At 31.9% G+C, this 21,603-nt stretch overlaps 2 protein-coding genes across 3 annotated transcripts; one reads left to right on the top strand and one right to left on the bottom strand.

Annotated features, from left to right (window-relative positions):
• The first annotated feature begins 5,037 nt into the window (after window positions 1–5,037).
• On the top strand, window positions 5,038–12,273 carry LOC123213387 (plant UBX domain-containing protein 7). 2 transcript variants are annotated; one of them, XM_044632815.1, is made up of 10 exons: window positions 5,038–5,301; window positions 5,512–5,642; window positions 5,734–5,826; window positions 6,029–6,218; window positions 8,335–8,412; window positions 8,492–8,560; window positions 9,583–9,726; window positions 9,867–9,969; window positions 11,133–11,395; window positions 11,918–12,273. In XM_044632815.1, exons 1-10 carry the CDS (start codon window positions 5,194–5,196, stop codon window positions 12,080–12,082), a joined length of 1,344 nt encoding a protein of 447 aa, XP_044488750.1. In that variant the 5' UTR covers window positions 5,038–5,193; the 3' UTR covers window positions 12,083–12,273. The 2 variants fall into 2 exon arrangements, with proteins under 2 accessions (XP_044488750.1, XP_044488749.1); XM_044632814.1 differs by having other exon boundaries at window positions 5,042–5,301; window positions 11,124–11,395.
• Window positions 12,274–18,627: 6,354 nt separating this feature from the next.
• On the bottom strand, window positions 18,628–20,732 carry LOC123213386 (pentatricopeptide repeat-containing protein At5g13770, chloroplastic). The gene is made up of 2 exons (XM_044632812.1): window positions 18,888–20,732; window positions 18,628–18,794 (listed from the first exon to the last, which is right to left on the bottom strand). Exon 1 carries the CDS (start codon window positions 20,707–20,709, stop codon window positions 18,907–18,909), a length of 1,803 nt encoding a protein of 600 aa, XP_044488747.1. The 5' UTR covers window positions 20,710–20,732; the 3' UTR covers window positions 18,628–18,794; window positions 18,888–18,906.
• Between the last annotated feature and the right edge of the window lie 871 nt (window positions 20,733–21,603).

Below are 21,603 nucleotides of genomic sequence, written 5' to 3'. Positions count from 1 at the left end.
TCTTTATCATTTTACAATTTTAGGTTGACAATAAACAATCATAAGGGATTAATTAGGTGATGAACACCTGGTCCAAGTGTTTGGACTAGGTGTAGGAAGCAAGCATGGGTGTATGTAATTTACATCACTCGGGTGTACACAATGGAAAATATGCAGCCCACCTAGGCTACATGCATTGTAAGGGTGGGAATTACCCCACCCATACAATGTACACCTAAGCCACTTGTGTGACCTAAGTGTACATGGCCAAATCCACTTAGGAAATGCATAAGGCCTAATGGGCCTCTCCTATGTGTACAAATATACATGTTTTCTCATGATTATTCAACACGTAGAATTATATAAATAACCGTAGCTGCACAGAGAGATATTCCACCCTTCTCTCATGAATACATACTTTATCATTAGGTTCTAGTAAACCTTAAGCACAGTTTAGCCTCTATTCGAGTTGTTGTTTCATGTGGATACCAAGGAATAAACCTACATTTGGTTCTGAGAGCATGACTTCGTAACTTCTTAGCATCAAAGAAAGATAAAAGAGCTATATATACAAGTGTATCGAATAAACACCCTCTGTGTGTTTTATGTCATGATTGAGAATTAATCTTGCTATAAGGGCGATTCAAAAGGGGTTTGGTGGTATGTTTGTTTAGTTAATTAAAATTTTAAATTGCTATTCCATTGTTTGCGGGCCATAAATTTCCTATAGTGATATCAAAACTACCCTCGAAGGATTAATTTACAAAATAAATGCCTGTGAATTATTTTTAATTCAATTGCAAATTTTGTTGATATCAATATATTGTTTTATATGTAATTATTGTTATAAAATTGTTATTGTAATTTTATAATTGATGCAAATTAAAACATAAATTATTTGTTAATTTTGTTGATATTAAATATCTTAATTTATGTTGATAAATTGTAGTGTTTGTTGGGTCTTGATTAATGTCTGATTCTACATAGTTGTGCAAAATCAGCCTCATTATGTGTTGTAGCACACAATAGGATTGTTGTTGAAATAAGATTGTCTTTCCTATCATTCCTTCCTATTTCAATATTGGCTATCGGATTTTGGGAAATATTTCAAAATCTTGTTTCACGACAAATTCTAGAATATACAAGAGTGCCAGAAACACACGCCCTACACTAGTGTTATATGCTCGGGAAATTTTCCCATTAAGCACTGTACACCCGTGTGCCAAAGGACACACCTGGTCCTTGTTTCTGGACCGGGTATACATTGAATAAAGAATGCATGTGCGCCCAATCCATGCTCCTGGACTGGGCATTCTCTGCATTAAAATTGTGTACACCCGGTCCTTGCTCTTGGACCGAGCGTACATTGGCCATTTTATGCCCATGTGTTGGTTTTTCCTCCAAATGCGTGGTTGTACATCCCCTTGGGCGCACACCCATGAATTTTAAGGTTGTGTACACCTGTACACACTAAATACATGCATGTATATACATTCAAAAATTGTTTGACCAATTTTTAACCAAATTGAACTTGATTGCAATTTTCACTATTAAAAATGTGATAATTCAAATTAAAGCTAAAAAAATAAAATTAATCAATTTAATTTTAACAAATCAACGAGTAGCAAGAAAAACCAATAATAATTAAGTAATGGGATATTTTGATTTCACCTAAACCATAAATTGGGTATATAGATAATATCTCATCATATAATTATTTCACACGATAACATATCATCTGTGTACCAAAAGTATGTACACATAACATTACTCTTATTTATTTTCCAAAAATAATATCAACCTCAAACAATTGATTAAGATTCATGGATATTCAAGTTATTCCACACAAGTTCAAGTTTTTACTTTGGTTCCAACTAATTTCTAGTGTAGTTTATTACCTAGAGCAAATTATGAAAATTTTCCTTCAGTCTGATCTTATATTAACAAGTCATTCAAAATATTGGCCAAATATTCAGAAGTATTAAGAACAATAATAAACTCTTTGCATCTATAAACAAAATCAATTCAAATAAATATAAATAGTCAAGATTAAGATCACATCAAAAACCCTAACCTGAACAATTTAATTTCTCAGAAGTGAATTCAATTTACTCACGAAGCTCAAAGAAAAAAATAAATCAGAATTCATAAAATAATAACATCAAAGAAACATAGTGTGATTTTTCTTTCATGTGGGTCATTTTGTTTCATGTAGCTCAGCCTGTTTGCTTATGTAGCTATCTTCTTCAAAGAATAGAAAAGTCTTATTATTTTATAATGGGCTAATCTTCGTAAAATTATAAGATTACATTGATAGATTGATCTTTTTTCATATTAACATCCGTTACTTTTAAAAAAACTCCGATTCAGAAATCGTTTTGTGGTGTATCAAACTAGATATATAGGGCTTTTAAATTTTATTTTTTCAGATTTTTTTTTTCTGCAAACCAATTAGTGCAGTTTTACATTTGAAGTTGCCCTATTAATTTTTTTATTTTACTTCTTCTTCTTCTTCTTTGCTTTGCTCAAAACTTAAATAAAACATTAAACAATAAAAGTTGAAACTAATTCATATGGAAAGTTGAGATTATAGTATAAAATTAATCATTAAAATGTATAATAATGTGTATAAATATTAAGCACGTCAAGCCCTCCATGTTCCAAAGAAAACTATCCGGCTCTTTTGTATCCCTTTTTCCAGTAAACTCCTTGAGTCTAAGATGTTCTACACGTGGGCTACAATCGAAAATGAAGTGATGATTGATCTAATTCAAACATGGTTCAAAAATAGATCAAATTGTTCAATCTTCATGTCATAATCTGCCAATGCTAACTCAAATTTGATCAATGTGGGGACTCCATGAGAAATTGCAAGATATTGAATGACCCTAGGGTTTCTTCCCATGATTGTGGAGATCTTCTTTCCCATTACCTGCATCACTTGCATTGCCATCATTTTCCCTCATTATTCCCTTCTTCTAGATTAGATCACTAAACCAATGTCTTGATACCACTTGTGATGCCCTTATTTAAATCATATGACCTTTATGCACCAAACACCAGATTTACACTAAGTAAGCTTGAATAAAACCCACAAACTCTAACAAAACACAAGAATATAAAAAATCATGAAGAACACACATGGAAAGAAAACTTAATTGTATTGGTCTCAATGTTTGGAGTGAATGTGAAGTATATATAATAAAGCTAGCTACTATACAAGTGTACAAGTTCTGAGGCTCTAGATCTTTACACATTTGTCTTTATGGATAACTAGGATTTTCCTTACAAGAGTAAGACTCTTAGTACAATTCTAATTTTCTCTCTCAAGTTTATATGCTTGTTTTGATGATAGGACATTCCATAAGCTTCTAAAAAATTTTCTGATATATTCTTTCATTATCTTGGTCAAGTTTAGGTCAAGTCATTGGATTGACACGAGGCCTTTTATAAACTTTGGAGTTGGGCTTAAGCTAGACATGATATCTCTAGCTCTATATAACCCTTCTCTCATCCTAATGAATAGAAAGAAAAATGGGTGTTTAAGTTAAATATAAGGAAAAGTCATAAAATGAATAGAAAATAATGGTCAAAGAAACGAGTTCACCAACTCAATTGAAACGAAGAAGCTAAGTTTTCCTGACATAATTAACAAGTTAAAAAGAGAAGAAACTAGGGGAAAACCCTCTTTCTTAATCAAATAATTTCTCTCTAATTATATATGTTTAATCAAAGTCTAATATGTAACTACGAAAAAGGGAAGACACTATCTAAACATAAACCTTAATAACCAAGGACAAAGGAAAAGAGAAGTGAATTAAAATTAAAATGGATGGCATCCCTTCACAAAAGAAAAATCCTCCATTGCCTAAAACATCCATTCAAATTTTTAGAAACTTCTAATCTTTTACTGTTGATGGAGTTGTGGGTTGGGGATCTCACCTTATAAGGCTCAACAAACTCAGTCAAGCTCAATGACTTGATGGCAAAAGATGTGAAATCTTATAGAACTTCATGGGGAAAGAGATGTTTCTTGTCGTCTTGGAGTTCAAGAGGTCGATATAGATCAAATAGACATTTCTTAAGCAGGTTCATATTTGCAGGGTTGTTAAAATAAATGGAAGAAAAAACATTACCTTTCAAACCTACAATATTCAAATCATGGCCTTGATGAGTCAACCTATTCCTCAACCTTATTTCTTTTTAGGGTTGCAATTAATTTGAGTATTGTTGGGCTTGAACTTAAAGTAGACAAAGGCTCAAGCTTGAGCTCAAGAGTCTTTGGCTTGAGCTCGAGATCAAGATAGGATTTGCTAATTCGAGTTTGGCTTTAAAAATCATAAATGAAACCGTAGTTTATATATTTATCAGTTATCATCCATATTCAAAATTTGAAATTAGGTTATATTAGTGAATTTAGTGATGAGGGGGCAAGATAAATTTTTACCTTACTGGGGGAGGGGAGGGGAGGGAGTAAGTTTAAGGGGGTAAAGTAAGATTTGAGGGTATATATGCAATATTTCAAAATATTAAGGACTTATATATTTCGTAACTCGTCGAAACTTGCAAGCTCACTAAACCAGGTAACAACCTACTTACACTCAACTCGAATAAATACTAAAATTGTTCGAACTTAGCTCTATAATAATCAAGTCACAATAGCTTACAAATTATAACTATACTTTTTCTTGGTCATTATTTTGGAGTGGATTTTGTCAAACAGAGAGAGAGAGTAAAGGCTTTTTCAACTTGTTTACTAATACCAACAAGAAAATTAAGAAAGTCACGGAGTGGATAAATTGACAGCCGGGAAGAAGGAGATTTTTCTGATGATGACTTGGATCTCAAGTGAAAATTTATTTTATTTCAGGGTCAAAATAGAAATACAAAAGTGAAATTGTTAAGGGTAATATAGTAATTAATCAGTTTGACATTGTGTTAGGATTTTTTTTTGGGTTAACGAAGCTAGAGATTTCTGGTGGGTATTTAAAATTTAAGCATACAAGGGTCTGAAGTAAAATTTTCAAACCTAAGGTGGTAAATAAAATAGTCTGAAATGAACTTCCAATAGGAAATAAAAATCCCTACAGAAATCCGATACGAAACGAAGTAGGATTGCTGAAAGGCTTCTGGATGTAAAGATATATATATTTATTCAAGACTAAAAGAAAGAGTTGAAATAATTGGAACTTGGAAGGGAAGAAAAAGAGAGCAATGGAATCTGTATTATCAACTAACGAGAATGATAAGCAGAGTTTGGTCTCTTCATTTCTCGAGATCGCCGTTGGACAAACCGCCGAGACCGCTATACAATTTTTACAGGTTTTATTTATTTTTTATTTTTTTATTTTTTTATTTGTAATTTTCATTGCTTTAAAATTTTCAGTGTTGATTTTTCGATGTGCATTCTAGATTTATTAGAGTGATTTGAACCTTCAGATAAAGATCTAACTTCGAAAGATCAAACCTTTAATTATAATAGTGAAAATTAAAATTTGTTTAGTAAATATTGCTTTTTGATGGCTCCAATAGGCTACGAGTTGGAAGCTTGACGAAGCTATTCAGCTGTTCTATGTGGGTAATGAAGGCGGAGCAAATTTATCAACTGCCCACTCTTCACCGGAGGCAAATCCTATTTCAAATACTGCGATTGAGAATGCACTGTATGTTTCACACTTCATTCTGGGCAACTATTTGTTTTGATGTTTATTTTTGTTTAATAATGTTGGTTTTGGTTTCCATATATTGTCATAGACCTGCAAACTCTGTGCTAGAGTCTGGGGATGAAGTACGCCCTCCCCTTCCTGTTGTTAGGGAGACACTTTATGATGATGCTGCCTTTTATGGGTATGTTATCTTTCTCAATTTTCATTATTGGAAAGGGTTTTATGTAATTTCATCTGCATCTTTGTTTAGTTTGTTGGCCACAGTCATTGCTCAAAGAAAACATGCAGTTTTAATTTTATTCCTATTTACGGAGGACAGTTAGATGATTTTTTAAATGGATATTTTTCATCTCTAATTTGGCGAAATATTTATATTTGTGTAGCATGTCAAGGGTTGGACGACTTGAACCAAGTTCCTTAATTGCATTCCGGAATTTTGATGAGGAAATGAAGCATCCTGGGGTTTGGGAATCTGATCAAGGTGCTACTTCTACAGCAGACACTTCACGTGATAATCTTGCCTCTTTATATCGCCCACCTTTTCATCTAATTTTCAATGGCTCTTTCGAAAAGGTATTGCCATAATATTAATTAGTTTCTAGTGGTGTTATTTCTATGTTAAATTAAAATGTTTTTCCATATATGAATGACCATATTCAATTAAATAAATTAAATTGTAGTCGTATTAGCAGATTGGATTTTGATGATTTTTGCTAATGCACACCCTAACTGATGGTCTGTGATGACTATTGTAAGAAATTTTTTATTTGGTGTTTAATAAATTAAAATCTATGGAATATGATCAGCATTAGAACTTTAAGAATTGTTTTCAGAAATAATATCTAATGGAATTACTGTTCCTATGTTCTAGAGAAAGTCTTTCTTTTGTTTTCTCAACCTATCCTGCTTGTAATTTTGTGTATAGGAAACTAGTTGACTGGACTGATGATGATCAAGGAAGCACAGATTTCGAAATCGATTTTGCATTTTGACTTTTGTAAACAATTTCAAACCCCACCTCTCATACTGATTTCACATTGTCTTCTTAATATTCCAACATCTAAACCTTCTCTCCTCTCCTGCGTGTTAAAAGTCATCTCTCCTCTTTTGTTTTGTCCTTATTGTTACTATTTCTTCCATCCTTTTTCCCGCTATTTGTTGCCTCCTTCACACTATCTGTTCCGTCCTCCTCATTATGAGTTCCTTTCCTACTATCTGTTTCGCCATTCTTCCCACAGTTTTTCCCTCCTTCTCTCTATTTTTTCTGTGTCTGTAGAAATCTATTCAAAGCCTGAGAAACATTAAAGACCCTTACAGTACGTGCTTATATGACCTATAAATAAGCTGCATCAACTGAATCCTCCTGTATTTTAAGAAGTATAAATTATAGAGAGAAGAAAATAACATGGTTATTCATTGTTGGGTTTTTGGGAGTATTAATTTTTTTTTTTTAACTGATCAAAGGCTTGGGTTATAACTTATATTTGTCAGCTCAAAGGCTAACAGCAGTAGAAACAATTGCATTAAGCTTTAGTTAATACTTTATATGTAGACTTTGGTTTATATTGGTGGGAACAGTTCATATTTACAGGTTTACAGCTGTAAAAGGTTGTTTCAGTAGGCATTTCTTTGATGCACACTTTTAAATAGTTTAAAAGATAAAAATTTTGCAGACTTGTAAATGAAGGGACAAAAATAATAAAGGTTAGTTGTCCTTATATTATGCCAAAAATTTTGCACACTTTTAAAGAAATAATAAAGGTGGTTGTATTTTTTTAAATGAAATTTTGGTATGTATAATAAAACTCCTATATTTTCCATATTTACACGTTTCTCCACTGATGCGTTTCCAACTGCTCCATATCACTCACGTTTCTGTTTCCTATATTTTTGAGCAAATACATTTCAACATTTTTGTTTCTGCATTTCCGCATTTCCAATTCTATTCAACTTAGATGATGATAATGTTCAAGAGAAACTGGGATAGTGCATCTATATAACTTGAAAATATTTTCAAGCTTTTATTGTGATTGAACTGTGAAATGGATGTTTCTCTGTTTTCCTCTTTTTTTGCGGTTATGGCTTACTATTTTTTCAAACACTGTAGTACAAGCTCAATTCTTTTTTTTTTTCTTCTTTCCAACACAATAAGTTGTGGAATATCTCATAACACCACATGTTGATATATTGGGAATTTTAAACTTCTAATTCTCTTTGACTAGAGATTTGTGAAAACTTTGTTTATAACTGTTCACACCTTCGTGATTATGCTTTCCAATGGCTGGCTTAAGCAACAAAGGTTATAAATCTGAAAGTAACAGTGCCTCATCTTCATTTTTGCCTCTTGCTAGAAGATCCTAGTGGGATTAAGACTTTGTGCATTGGATGGTCTGGGTCTTTCTTAGAATTTTGGATAGTTTGCTTCTGAATCTGATGGCTTTAAACATCTTTGTGTGTTGTTCATAATTTATAATTTTGGATTATTTAGTGCCTGAATAAAATAATAATTTGGAGCACCAGTGAATGTGGGGTTGTTTTAGTGATGATTTAGTTGATCTACTGTTATACAGAGTTGTAAGAAACTTCATGCTGAATCTTGATTTGCCTGATTGCTAGATACTAGTATGTTGCACTTGTCTATCTGTTTTATTCAACCAAATTCAATTTGAAACTCCATTTGTAAATTCAGGCCAAAGATGCTGCCTCTGTTCAGGACAAATGGCTCCTAGTGAACTTGCAATCTACAAAGGAGTTTAGTTCTCATATGGTAATTATATCTCACCTTCTGTGTTTAAATTTGTATTTATGTTTACTCACTTCCTGTGTTCTTTATCTGCTATGTGAAGCTTAATAGGGATACATGGGCAAATGAAGCTGTTTCTCAAACTATTAGTACAAACTTTATCTTTTGGCAGGTACGTATAAAGCTTTGGTCTTCATGTTGTATTTGTCTATACTTAACAGATTTGAAAGGTTCAAACTTACATTTATCGACACATCACAAAATATCGAAGGCAGAAGTTGAAAAATTCTACTGATTAATATTTGGAGTCAAGAATTAGTAAATTTTTCTCATGATATGGATAAGTTAGAAAATCTATAGTGAGATTGGTAGCTGAAAATCAACTAATGTTGCCTTTAACTGTCCACAATAGGAAGGAGATACGTAGCCACATGTATTCACGAAATCATTTGTATTTTCTTATCCTTTTGAATCATGTTGTGGAATTCAGGCATATTTATATTAGAAATGCTGGTGGAAGCTGAAAGCTAAAACTGGCGCCCACTCAACTTGTATGAAGAACTTAATCTGAATGAAAGTTTTCATGTTTGTCAATTGCTAATCCTAAAGTTGTGTCATGTGAGCATTTTGGATAATTTTTATCTTCTTTATTAAGCTATATGAAGAATCCACAGAATTGCACATTTAGCCTAAGTTGGTTGATGGACACAATTGTGTAACTGTGCTCTTCTGTAATTGCAAGAGTTTACCACTTAGATCTAATTTTGTTTTGCAATTCTTAGCCAACAGTTTACAATTATTTTTCTGCCACATTCTCATTCAGTATTCCTGTTGTTTTTGTCTTTCTTGTTTTTTCGTCTCTCTCAAAATTTTTGGTGTTACTTTGCCTGGTCAGCCTCTATAATAAATGCCAAAATCCATGATCCATAATACAGCATGAAATAACACCTGAAACAAATTAAATATCATTTTAAATAGCCAAGTACACTACCAGTTTCTTCATTTCCAGCCATCAGCTCACTATAATACAAAGTCTACTCCCTCATTTGAATCTCAACTGCAGCAGTTGACCCTCTTACACTTACACTGTTAATGAAATTATGAATAATTACTTTGGTGCTGGTCGATGTGAATAGGGACAGGTTTTATTAGAATCCTTTACTTCATCTGACTGATCTTGGGTTTTGCATATAGGTGTATGATGATACAAGTGAAGGCAGGAAAGTTTGCACATATTACAAATTGGATTCCATTCCAGTAGTTCTTGTCATTGACCCAATCACAGGACAGAAGATGCGCTCGTGGTGTGGAATGGTCCAACCTGAGAGCTTGCTAGAGGTACATTCAAAGCAGCTTATAATTATAATTTAAGGATTGGGAAGTTCTTCGTAATATTTGTTTATTAACAATTTTTTGCTCAATGATGATTTTTATTGCATTGACTTGCTGTTCTCATTAAACATATTTATAATTTTTAGGATCTAGTTCCTTTCATGGATGGTGGTCCCAAGGATCAACATGCAACTTTGTCTCATAAACGCCCAAGAGGAAGTTCTATGACTCCTCAACAAAAAATCAAAGGTGAATTCATGTTCTCTATTTGTTTCTGCCTTGTTATAGTGTCTGTGTGCAAGTTCAAGTAGAGAATTGTTTGAAGTTTCATTTGTGAGTATTTTAATATTCTGTCTAAATTTTGCAGTTAGTTTAGTCATTTTTGCATTTTATTTGGCAAAACCTGCTAGAGTTTGTGGGCTAATATTATGCGAGATTGAATTGCATTCATTGTCTCTTAATATGAGATGTTATGGTGTTGGCAATGGAGTCTTATGTGGAATCTGACAATTGGAATTTTAGTTCAAGTGAAGTTATATTTAAAAATTGCAAATTGCCTAGGGAAAAATGTATAATATTTTTGGTCGTATTTGTTAATGGAGTTGAGCATCTCCATTAGATGAACCTTTTTTGCAACCTTTACTGCTTACTAGTGCATGGTTATAAGGTTTCATGTATTGGGATTTATATTACTAAAAGTCATTTGATTTATTTGTTTGTCAAAAACTCCACACATATTCTTTTCGCACTTAAGTTATTTCTGTCTTCTAATGGAATTTTTTTTCCTTTTAAAAACACCCTTTGAACTTGTTCTTTCAAGTGTTATAAAGTATTTTTTTCTTGACTGTGACTTTTGCATTCTAGCATGCATTGCTTAAATCCTTCCAGCTCAAAGCTATGCAAACATTTCATGAGTGCCAATTGGGAATCGTCCTAGATTATCCCTCACATTAGGCTCTATAAGTTGTAAAGTATGTTATGGACTATTTTTCTCTTGCACTCAACTCCTTAGTTGCAAAAATGTTTTGGACCATTTTTGACCTGGTCTTGATGTTAGCCAACAACAATGTGCGCTCAATAATTTTATTTAACTCTTCTCTCTCTCTTCCTTTTCTTCTTTTTATTATTGTTGTCATATTGCTGTGTTTTTTATGTGGGAGGTTTCTGAAAGTGTTTCTTACTACTTTGATTATACTTTTTAATATTTATAGACAATGGGAGAAATGATAGGTTCTGTAATCTTTTTTTTTTTAAAAAAACTGAGCAGAGATAAAATGTTGTTTTGTACATATCTTTATGTTTATTTAGAATCCATACAAAAACACTAGATTATGTAGCTGTCTACCATTTTTTTAATTTATTATGATATGAATACAATATAAATTAGAGTTCATATGATATAGTGTCCACAGAGGAAGTTGGTGAAGAGGATGAGGAAGTGCTGCAAGCATTGGCAGCTTCTATGGAGAACATAAAGGACTCAACTACAGTGATACCTAGTAATACAGATGTAACTATTACTGACAAGGAGGAAACATGTACTACTAAGAAACCTACATATCCACCTCTTCCTGAAGAACCCAAGGGTGATAGGAGCCTTCTTTGCAGGGTTGGTGTCCGTCTTCCTGATGGACGGAGAATGCAGAGAAATTTCTTACGTACAGATCCAATACAGGTTTGAATAATTTTAGAGGTTCATGTATTCTGCTGATATATGATTTAATACCCAACTTATGTGCCCTCTTTGAATTATTGGTTTGATTATGGATCTCATTGGATGATGCAGATATACAAAAGGATGAATGATATACCATGATTATTGATACAACTTTTTCTGATAACTGAACCTTGACTTTCCTACAATTGTCACCCGAGTAGGTGGCCTGAAGGGAAGTTGCAACCCCATGCCACTTCGTCGAAAATGAAGGCCCTAGTAACTTAGCCTAACCTCACCATAGACTGTTAAGTTGAGACTGCTCTTGAGTATGATTTTGAAATGATGCGATAGTTATGGCTTATAGTTTGGCTCATTAGCAGCTCACTCTGGTGAATTGAATTAACAATATATTGGGATTCTTATGAATCCAGTTTGAATCACTTACCAATAATTTTATTGACATAATTTGCTTCATAGTTTATTGTTAAGATTGTGAGATTGAAGTAGTCTCCTTCCTAATTTGATTTTCTTGTTGTGCAGCTGCTATGGTCCTTTTGCTATTCTAAATTAGAGGGGGCTGAGGCAAAGCCATTTCGTTTGACACATGCAATCCCAGGGGCTTCAAAGAGTTTGGATTACGAGACAAAATTAACTTTCGAGGAGTCAGGGCTTGCCAACTCTATGATATCTGTTACTTGGGAATGAAAAACTTGTCTTGTTGGGCACCATATAACCAGTTTCCTAAATTAAGACCTTTGGTCTTCATGTTTTTTGTGTTTTTGATATACTTTTGTTGTACCAGGAGCATGAATCAAGCTTTTTTTGATATGTATATACAGTTAACATATGGGGCAACAATCACTAGTTTATGCTATAAATCGAATGTTATTTTATAATTTGGCTAATGTGGATTTGTTTTTACTTTTAATATTTCATCTACCTCACCAAGGGTTTACTGTAAGGACAAGTCTGGATTTGGTATTTTTGACTATAACAAACAAAGCTGAGCTTGCTTTCTTAGTTTTGCTTATTTTTCCTTCGAATTCAGCGAATAGAAATGAAAAAAGGGGTTTCCGGTAAAAGTAACCATTTGTTATTTTTTTTATATAACATAATTTTACAAAAAGGATGTTATTATTTTTGTTATTATTATGCATAAATGAAATGTGTTTGGACTCCAAGTTATGACTTATTTAAAAGCGAACTCAAATGATTTAAGCCACCCAAGTGAACATGTGGCAACATGTGAGTTGCCCAATGTTGATGTTTTACATGAACAAATGGTAGCTCTAGACTAGGGAAAGATTTTGCCTTTTTTTAAAGAAAATTCAACCTTTAGTCAATGATATCTTATCTCTTTTCATCCCCTCCACCTAAACTCATATATATATATATAAAAGGCCAAACGACTATTTCCCACCCAAGGTATGTTGTAATGATAAGTTTTCACCTTTTAACTATGAAAATATCAAATATCCACCTATGGCAAGTTAAAAATAACGGTGATAAGGGTAAAATCATCATTTTCTCTATAATATTAAAAAATAAACTAAAATATAATCTATTTTTACCCTCCTAAACTTTGAAAACTAAAATTTTCCCTCAGTCTAAGTTTTAAAAAATGGCAGTTTCACCCTAAGGTTTGGTTTTGAAATCTCCGACGATATTGTCGACGGCCTCTCCCTCCCGAGACATCTTCTCCTTCTGGTGATCTCTTTTCTCCTATTTGGATAGCCGATCGGCGTTGGAGACGCCTTGGGAGAAGAAGACACCTCTGGGAAGACGACCATCTTCCCAGACGAAGACGACGGCTTCGTCTTCGTTTGGGAAGACGAACCCAAGGCGTCTTCGACGTCGATCGGCCCTCCAAATAAGAGGAAAGAGATCGTCGGAAGGCGAGGATGTCTCAGGAGGGAGAGGTCGTCAGCAATGTCGCCGGAGATTTCAAAACCAAACCCTAGGGTGAAACTATCATTTTTTAAAACTTAGGCTAAGGGAAAATTTTAGTTTTTAAAGTTTAGGAGGGCAAAAAGAGATAAAATTTGTAGGCGTTAGGATTCTGTTAAATTTAATCAGTCATTGGTGGGTATTTAGTGTTTCCATAGTTAAAGGGTGGAAACTTGTCATTACAGCATACCTTGAGTGGGAAATAGTCGTTTGGCCTATATAAAAAATAAAAGAGTTTAAGATCTTCTCCAGTTACCTAATAGGAGCACAAGTCATTAGATGTAAATGAATTTTGTAAATAAAGAAATATTTGTTAAGTAACACTAAAAGTGCATTTGGTTGAGGGATTTTATGATTACCTTGGTAATCTATCTTTTATTCCTTTGTTTGGTTTGTCAGTAATAAAATATTACAGTAATATTCTATTACCAATGCTGACGTGACAGGTAATATAGGTGGTAATCTGATTACCACCTTCATCTTAGGTATTTAAAGATTACTAAGGTAATTTTGAGTTTATTATAATTATATTATTTTTATTAATTTTTTGAGATAAAAATAAATTTATTTTTAATTAATATGACAAATAATATAAAAAAATATTTAAAAATAATTATATTCAAAGGCATTTAAGTAAAATAATTTATTAGTAATCTTTTATTACCTTTAACCAAACACAATAATTATTTATACCTATCAAATTTTATCAAATATAGTAATCATTTATACCTAGTAATCTTCTAAGTAATTTATCTTCAAGGTAATCTTTCTATTTTAGTAATCAAACATTACCCAAACCAAATGCCCCCTAAGAGATATAAGATAAAACTCTAGTTAACTGTTTCACTTAAAAAAGGGAACTAATTCTATGGAGGCTTACTTTTATGTATCTAAGAAAGATTTTTTTCTTGTTATTATAGTGTTGATTACCCATTTTAACTTATATTTGCATCAAATGAATGTAAAAACAATATTCCTTAATGAAGATATAGAGAAAGAGATTTATATGAACCAACTAAAATTATTCTTCTCTAGTGACGGTGAACATTTGGTTGCAAGTTCAAGAAGCTCATATATAGATTGAAACAAGTCTCTCATCAATGAAATTTGAAGTTTCATTATGTTATCTCTTCATTTGGTTTTGTAGAAAATATTATGGATCAATGCATATTTTAAAATATCAGTGGAAGCAAAATTTGTTTCATTGTTCAATATGTGAATGATATTTTACTTGCAACCAATGATAAGAGATTGTTACATTAGATGAAATATTTCGAAAAATCTGATATGAAAGATATGGGTGAAACATCTTATGTAATTAGCACTGAGCTCCGTAGAAACAAATTCTAGGTATTTCTCAAAAAGCTTATATCAATAAAATTCTAAAGAGATTTTAAATAAAAGATTATTCACTAAGTATAACACCTATTGTGAAAAGAGATTTTAAATAAAAGATTATTCACTAAGATTATTCACAAGTTTAATTTTTCCAATGCCCAAAAAATAAATTTGAAAAGGAATGCAAAACAATTCATATGTTTCTACTATTGGAAGTCTAAGGTATGTTCAAGTTAGCATAAGGTTTTAAATTGTATATGCTATTATAATATCAAGGAGATATCAGATTAATCATGACATAGACCATTGGAGAGAATAGAAGAACTAAAAACTTGAGGGTAGTTGGTTACTTAGATTCAAACTTTGCTAGTTTTGTTAATTCACAAAAAACATTTTGGTATGTTAACTATATCTTAAAAGAATATCAAACAGTCATTCACCGCTACTTCTACCGTATAGGTTAAATTCATCTCTTATTTTGAAGCTACTTCGCATGGTGTATGATTGAATAGTTTAATGTATGGGCTTAAAGTTGTGGATTCCATTACAAAGCCATTGAAAACTATTGTGACAATTTAATTGTTGCTTTTTCGTCTAAAAATAACAAAAGGGATTTTGAGGAAAAAAAAAAAACAAGCATAAAATGATGTGAAAGTGCAGCAAAATACAATTTAAAATTCCCCAAAATCCATCCAATATCAAGGGTTAAGGAATATAATGCATGAACATACATATTAAGAAGTTAAAAAACTGATGTGAATTAGGACAGTATAAGTATGCTTATACGCAGACTTAATTAGCCTTGAAAAACCTAATTTACCCCTCATTAAAACCAAACCTTAGAAACTTAGAATTGGGATTTGGTGAACTTAGCAATTCACTTAAGTCCAACGATGAGCACCCACATGAGTTGGTCGAGTATGAATGGCCATGAGACTGATAACCTCACATAAACTATAAAGAAACAAGTCTCAAATCCACGATAAAAGAATTTATCTAAATGGCTCATCAATAGAGATTAAATTATAATTTCTAAAACACCTGATGAATCCTAATCACGATAGGATTATTTAGTGTCTTAACCCAATAGGGACTCTTAGACTCTTAATGCAATTAGGACTCTCAATTATCCAAATAAGTGTAGTTTGTGCATTGACATATCTTCTCTTATAATTGAGATCTATAAATTTTTTGTTAATTTATACATAACTTTAATGTAGTTCTCAATGTAGACAATTAATACCTATACTTGCAACCATACATTCAAAGCTATGTTAAATAGCATCAAACTACGCTTATTTGTGTCAAGATGCTCTCGTGATCAATTGGAACCATCGAAGACTTGAAACATCTACATAAAATATTTGGAGATCATAATCAACATCTATAGAAATCTTCGAACTCTATTTCTTGGGTCGTTGGAGAAAGAGGAACATAATACTCACTATAATCAAATTATAAAAAAGATAATCCTTCAACTCAAAATTTTGAGAAATTTGTCATGAATTTGAGCCAAAATATAAAATACTATAAAATTTATAAAAATTAAACAAATACTTATATGAATAAAATGATAAAGAAATGAGTTAATAAATAAATTGTGAGAAAATTGATGAAATTAGAGAAAATTTGAAAGTTAAGAATAAGAATGTAGTAGAAAACAAGAGATTAGAATGTTTTGTGAAAAAATAAGAGGGTTTCAGGGTACCAGTCAGCATTCAAATTGAGTGTTGAAATTTTTTTTTTTTTTAAATTGAAAATTTTAATATATTTTTAATATTTTAATGTTCGAGCCCTAGTGTTGGTGCTTGAGAATAGTCCCTTGGCCTGATCTGAGAGCCTGAGGCTTAGGCACTTGACCCTTCTTGGGCCCAAGTACATGATACTTTAATGTCAATTTGTTTTTTTCTTTTTCTGAAAAGATTATTTTTCATTTAAGGTTTGTTAAAATAATAATTTTTTTTTTTAATTTTAACTAATCGGATTCTCACTCATTATCTATTTTTATTAATGAGTTTTGTTAAGTTAAAAAAATAATAAAATAAATTTACATATATTTTCCTATTTATTTTCCTCACTTTTTAATATTTTCCCTTTTAATCTATATATATATATATATATATATTGCAAAGTTAAGGGGATATACTGTCATTTTTAAAAATGTTAAACGAAGACAAAGATATAAATTCTCTTGGTGGCTAGAGAGATTTAGTTGAGATTTATTATTATGCACCTTTTTTTCCGTTGCCTTATAAACTGTCGATAAATATTACATATAAAATTTCAATTACACAGATCTGTAGCTTCTGCTCCTTTTTTTATTAGTTGGTTGAGATGGAGAAGCTATGGATAGTTATAAACAATCCATTAGTAAGAGAAATGGCTAGGCAAAAATGCAAAGGAAACAAAAAAGAGGGGCAGAGAAAATGGCTTGGCAAAAAGGAAGAAGAAATAAAAAAAAAGAGGAAGTGAGAAAATGGCTAGGAAAAAGGAAGGAGAAACAAAGAAGAGAGAGAGAGAGAGAAAAAGGTTGGGGAGAGGAAGAAAAAGCAAAGAAGAGAGAGAGAGAGAGAGAATGATAATTTTATATTAAATTAAATTATCGAAGATAATTTAGTAATTTTATGTGTTTGATGTTATGATAAAGTTTTTTTCAGTTAACGGTATTATGTTTTAGGTAATCAAGTGTTACTTATGTAATCTAAAAGTGGAAAACTGTTTTTGAGCTAAACCTTGGGTGGGAAAATGTAATTCACTCATAATTTAATTGTTACGACAATTAGCCAACTTTCACACCTTCTATAACCAACTTTCCTTTAACACTACTAAAAAAATTGATAATAAATTTCTTCTTTGTGTGATCCACGGTTTTCACCATGCTAACATTTTACTATTAATATTAAAAAGATATAAAATTTTTTTTTTTTCTCTTCAAATTTAAAAAGTTAATAATTTCATTCTTATCTAAGGTTTAAAAATTTTGAAAAATAAATTTTTCACCCCCAAACCTTGGGGGTCCATATTTTCAAATCGCAAATGTCCCCCAAAACCTTCAAAAATAGCAGTTTTATCCCCACTCTTCAACTTTAGCTTCCGACATTCTTTCAACATTCTCTCTGGCTTTCTCCAGTGAAGAGACTCTATACACTTCAATGACCAAAAATGGGTGTAATGTAAATATTGTAAGAGAAACCTTGTAAAAACAAATAAGAAAAATAATTGACAAAATTGAAAAAGCAATTTCAATTTTTTCATTACCAAAAGATATATTTTAAAGAAAAATAATAATTAACAAAATTTTAAAAAATGGAAACTAAGTTATTAGACGTTAAATAATTGATAGAAGTAGTAAATAAAACAAAAATACAAAAAGTGACACTATATAACAACCATACATGTGAGTTACTTGATTATTCTTATTGGTGAAGGGTATGAACAACAGTTGTCTCGGTTTAAGCGTTAGGTTAGCCAATAAGACATAGTTAGAGAAAGCAAGTCCTAATGCGGTATTACCAATAAAATAAAGAGTTTCCTTTAATAAAGATACGACAATAAGTAATACAAAAAAATGTTTTTACATCATATAAAAATATATATAACATGTGATTAGGAGGATTGATATATTATTTACGATGCTCAATTCTATTAATTTAAAAAGTAATATAAATTAGTAAAATTTAATAATTATATTTTAAAATTATTTTATTAATATAGGGTCCGACACAACACGCCCTATCTATATAGGGTTGTGTCATAGGTTTTCACTTTTATATAGGCCAGTCCGATACAAAAGACTTATTACTATATAAGTCTAGTCCTAACATGACCCGTAGATACAATGGACCACATCGAAGCCAATACAGGCTACTGTCATGTCTAACTCCTATTTTTACAAAATAAAAATACAAAATCATAAGTTAGTAACTAATCACTCAGTTTTACTTTGTATGTTAAGAACTTCAAAATGTCCACACCTCAAAATTTCCCATTTAGATTGATCTAATGGCTAGCAAATATGTCAAAATCCAATAATGCTATATGCATATAAAGTTGGGATTTCAAATTTGTACCCCACCCTTGTAGTAATTTGCTTGCTAACATCTCCTTAACTATAGGATCTGGAATATAAACTCTGTAAACACGTATAAACTCTCTATATCAAAATTTGGATAAAGCAAGAGATGATAGAAATTGAAGAAGTTCTAATAATTTAACTGATGCTTACAAAAAAAGATATTAAGTAGCTAGGTCCCCTGAAAGTTTCGTTGCAACCATTGGGCTTGCATTTGAAGTCCAGCATCCCTCAAAGCATTCAAAGCTGAATGGTAAAGTCTTTCATCAAGCCTTGTTCCTTCAGATTTCATATCCCCTAAAAGTTTCAGCAACTCTTCAATCCTACTCAATTTAGAGAAAACACCAACCATTATCCCACCCATTACTCTATCAATCAACCCACCATTCATCCTATACTCGTTGTAAAAATTCACACACTTCTCATATTCTCTTGCCTTATTGTATGCACTTATCACACTTGTGTAACTCACCTTATCAGCTGCAACTTTTCTTCTCTTCATTTCCTTCCATAATTTCTCCACTTGCCTCAAATTCCTAGCCCTTCCATGCATGTCTATTAGGGAATTGTATATCCACACATTTGGCTGACAACCTCTTGCTTTCATTTTAGCTACAAGTCTCATTGCATCTCTTATTCTTCCTGTCTTCCCATACATTGCCACCATGCTTGAATATGCAACAACACATTTATCAAAACCCTTTTCTTGCATTTCTGAGAACACCATTTCTGCTTTCGAATACAACCCAATTCGGCAATATGCATTTATGATTGAAGCATATGTTACTTGTCCCGGATTGCAGCCTTGTGAGATGAGTTGTTCATAAACCTTTATGGCAGCCCAATATCCTCTTTTTTTACAGAAGCCATTCACAATGGCACATAATATACAATCAGAAACCTTCATTTTTGTATTATTCTTTAATGACACAACAATGTCAAGAGTCTTTTCCATAGAATTTTGTTCAACATACATCAACACAAGCTTTAAAAACACTTCTGGGTCCCTCAACATTCTCTTCCCTTCTGCTTCTTTGAATAGCTCTTCGGCTAACTTAACTTCTCCAATGCTGGCAAAAGAACATATCAAAGAGGAGTATATAAAAGAGTCCTCCGGTACACCTTTCCTTCTCATATGTCTGAAGATTTTAAGAGCTTCAAAAGCACGACCACATTTCCCTAATGAATCGCATACAAGTCTATAAATGTTGGTAAATGGTGTTGCATCTAATTTCCTAGCTTCAAATTCATGAAACAAGCTAACTACTTTCTCTGTATCACCAATTTTGTTATAAGCTTCCATAATCTGACAATAACAACTAGAATCAAGTTCAATTTCAGCAGATTTCATTGTGTCATACACCATAATTGTGCTACTATACATATGAAGTTTGTTATAACCTCTCATTGCAGAATCAAAAGCCAATAAAGCAATTTCACCATCTGTTTTAAAAACTTGAAGCAAACTGTTTAAAACTTTGAGTTTTCTGGAGGTAATGCAAGTAGTAATCAATGTTGAACAAGTATAGGCATCAGGAAAAATGTTGTAAAGCTTAAAATCTTCAGAAAGTGAGATAATGAGACCCCATTTCTTAGATTTTATCAAGTACCTGATGAGAAGCTTTAGAGTTGGTTTTTCTGGTCTAAATTCTGGATTTTCTTTAGCTTTATTGTAGTACTCATAAGCTAGGTGTTGTGTTCGAGGATCTTGTAACAAACCATTCAAAAAACTATCAAAACTATTGGATGAAAATTGTTGATCCAGTTCATTCATGGGATGAGGCAAATTTGTGGAAGAATCTTCTAGGATTGGAGACTGAGAGCCAGAAGAATTTACAAGAGAAAGAGAGAGATTAGAGGTTGGAAGAATAAAAAAGGGAAGGTTCTTGCATGATGAAAAGAGGGAAATTTTGCAAGATTTGATGGAAGAGTTCATCGAAGGAAATGAGCATTCTGAATAAGTGGAAATGGCCATGGCCACTACAGGTAGATAAGATGTTGAATTAATGATGAACATTGAGGGAGCCTTATGTTATTATTTACATATATACCTTATCCCTACAGGATTTTCTTTTGGTTATGACTATCACATGAACCACTAATTTTGTTACACGTGGATAATTTTTGGACGTTAGATATCGACTCAAAAAAGATAGCCAAATGGTTTTAGGCTTCCGCCACTTAGTTTAGCTGGCGAAAAAAATAAAATATTTCCTTATTATTTAAAAAAACAAAACAATTTCATTTGTGCAACTCTAGTCAACACTCCAAAAATCATATAAATATAATCTAGAAAATGTAATTTGTTCTAATTATAAAAAAGTTTTGACCATTATTAACTTAATTTAAATTGTGCTTTCCGATAATCTGTTTACCTACCAATTAACTCTTGTGATTTTCAATTAAAATTCATTCTAACTTTTTTTTTTCAAATTTCATATAAAATGGATTATAGGGTTATTATTAAGTGTTTTCATCATTTACTTTAGAGTTATCGTGATTTTTTGTATTTTTGTTTTAAGTTTTTCAATAAATGTCATGTTTTTAAGTTGAAATTGATTGTTAGTTAATGAAAAATTATTTTTGGATAGTTTGGGGTGTGATGAATAAGTGCACAAAAAATAGTTATGGAATAGAGTTGGTTGACGCTATGTAGTACACCCATCTTTCCCCCTTTGTTCCATATTGATTTTATATATGCTTGTTTCAATGTTAATTATGTCATTGAAATTAGAATCTTCGATCGAAATATCATTGATCTCTGTCCTTTGGTCAAAAACACCCTAAGTTAAAATATCATCATTTTGTCATTGAACTCATTCTTTATAGTGGACAACAACTCAATATCAAGAACTTCGTCAAAATCTTC

Source organism: Mangifera indica, chromosome 4 (genome assembly GCF_011075055.1).
Source record: "Mangifera indica cultivar Alphonso chromosome 4, CATAS_Mindica_2.1, whole genome shotgun sequence".
Taxonomy (NCBI): domain Eukaryota; kingdom Viridiplantae; phylum Streptophyta; class Magnoliopsida; order Sapindales; family Anacardiaceae; genus Mangifera; species Mangifera indica.
This window is presented reverse-complemented; position numbering and strand designations above follow the sequence as displayed.

Bases quoted from the DNA above. Each gene is read 5' to 3' on its own strand.
- LOC123213386 (XM_044632812.1), bottom strand. From the start codon at position 20,709: ATGGCCATTTCCACTTATTCAGAATGCTCATTTCCTTCGATGAACTCT.
- LOC123213387 (XM_044632814.1), top strand. From the start codon at position 5,194: ATGGAATCTGTATTATCAACTAACGAGAATGATAAGCAGAGTTTGGTC. The intron at 8,413-8,491 runs GTAATTATATCT...TGCTATGTGAAG, and splicing joins AGGAGTTTAGTTCTCATATG to CTTAATAGGGATACATGGGC. The intron at 9,970-11,123 runs GTGAATTCATGT...CATATGATATAG, and splicing joins TCCTCAACAAAAAATCAAAG to TGTCCACAGAGGAAGTTGGT.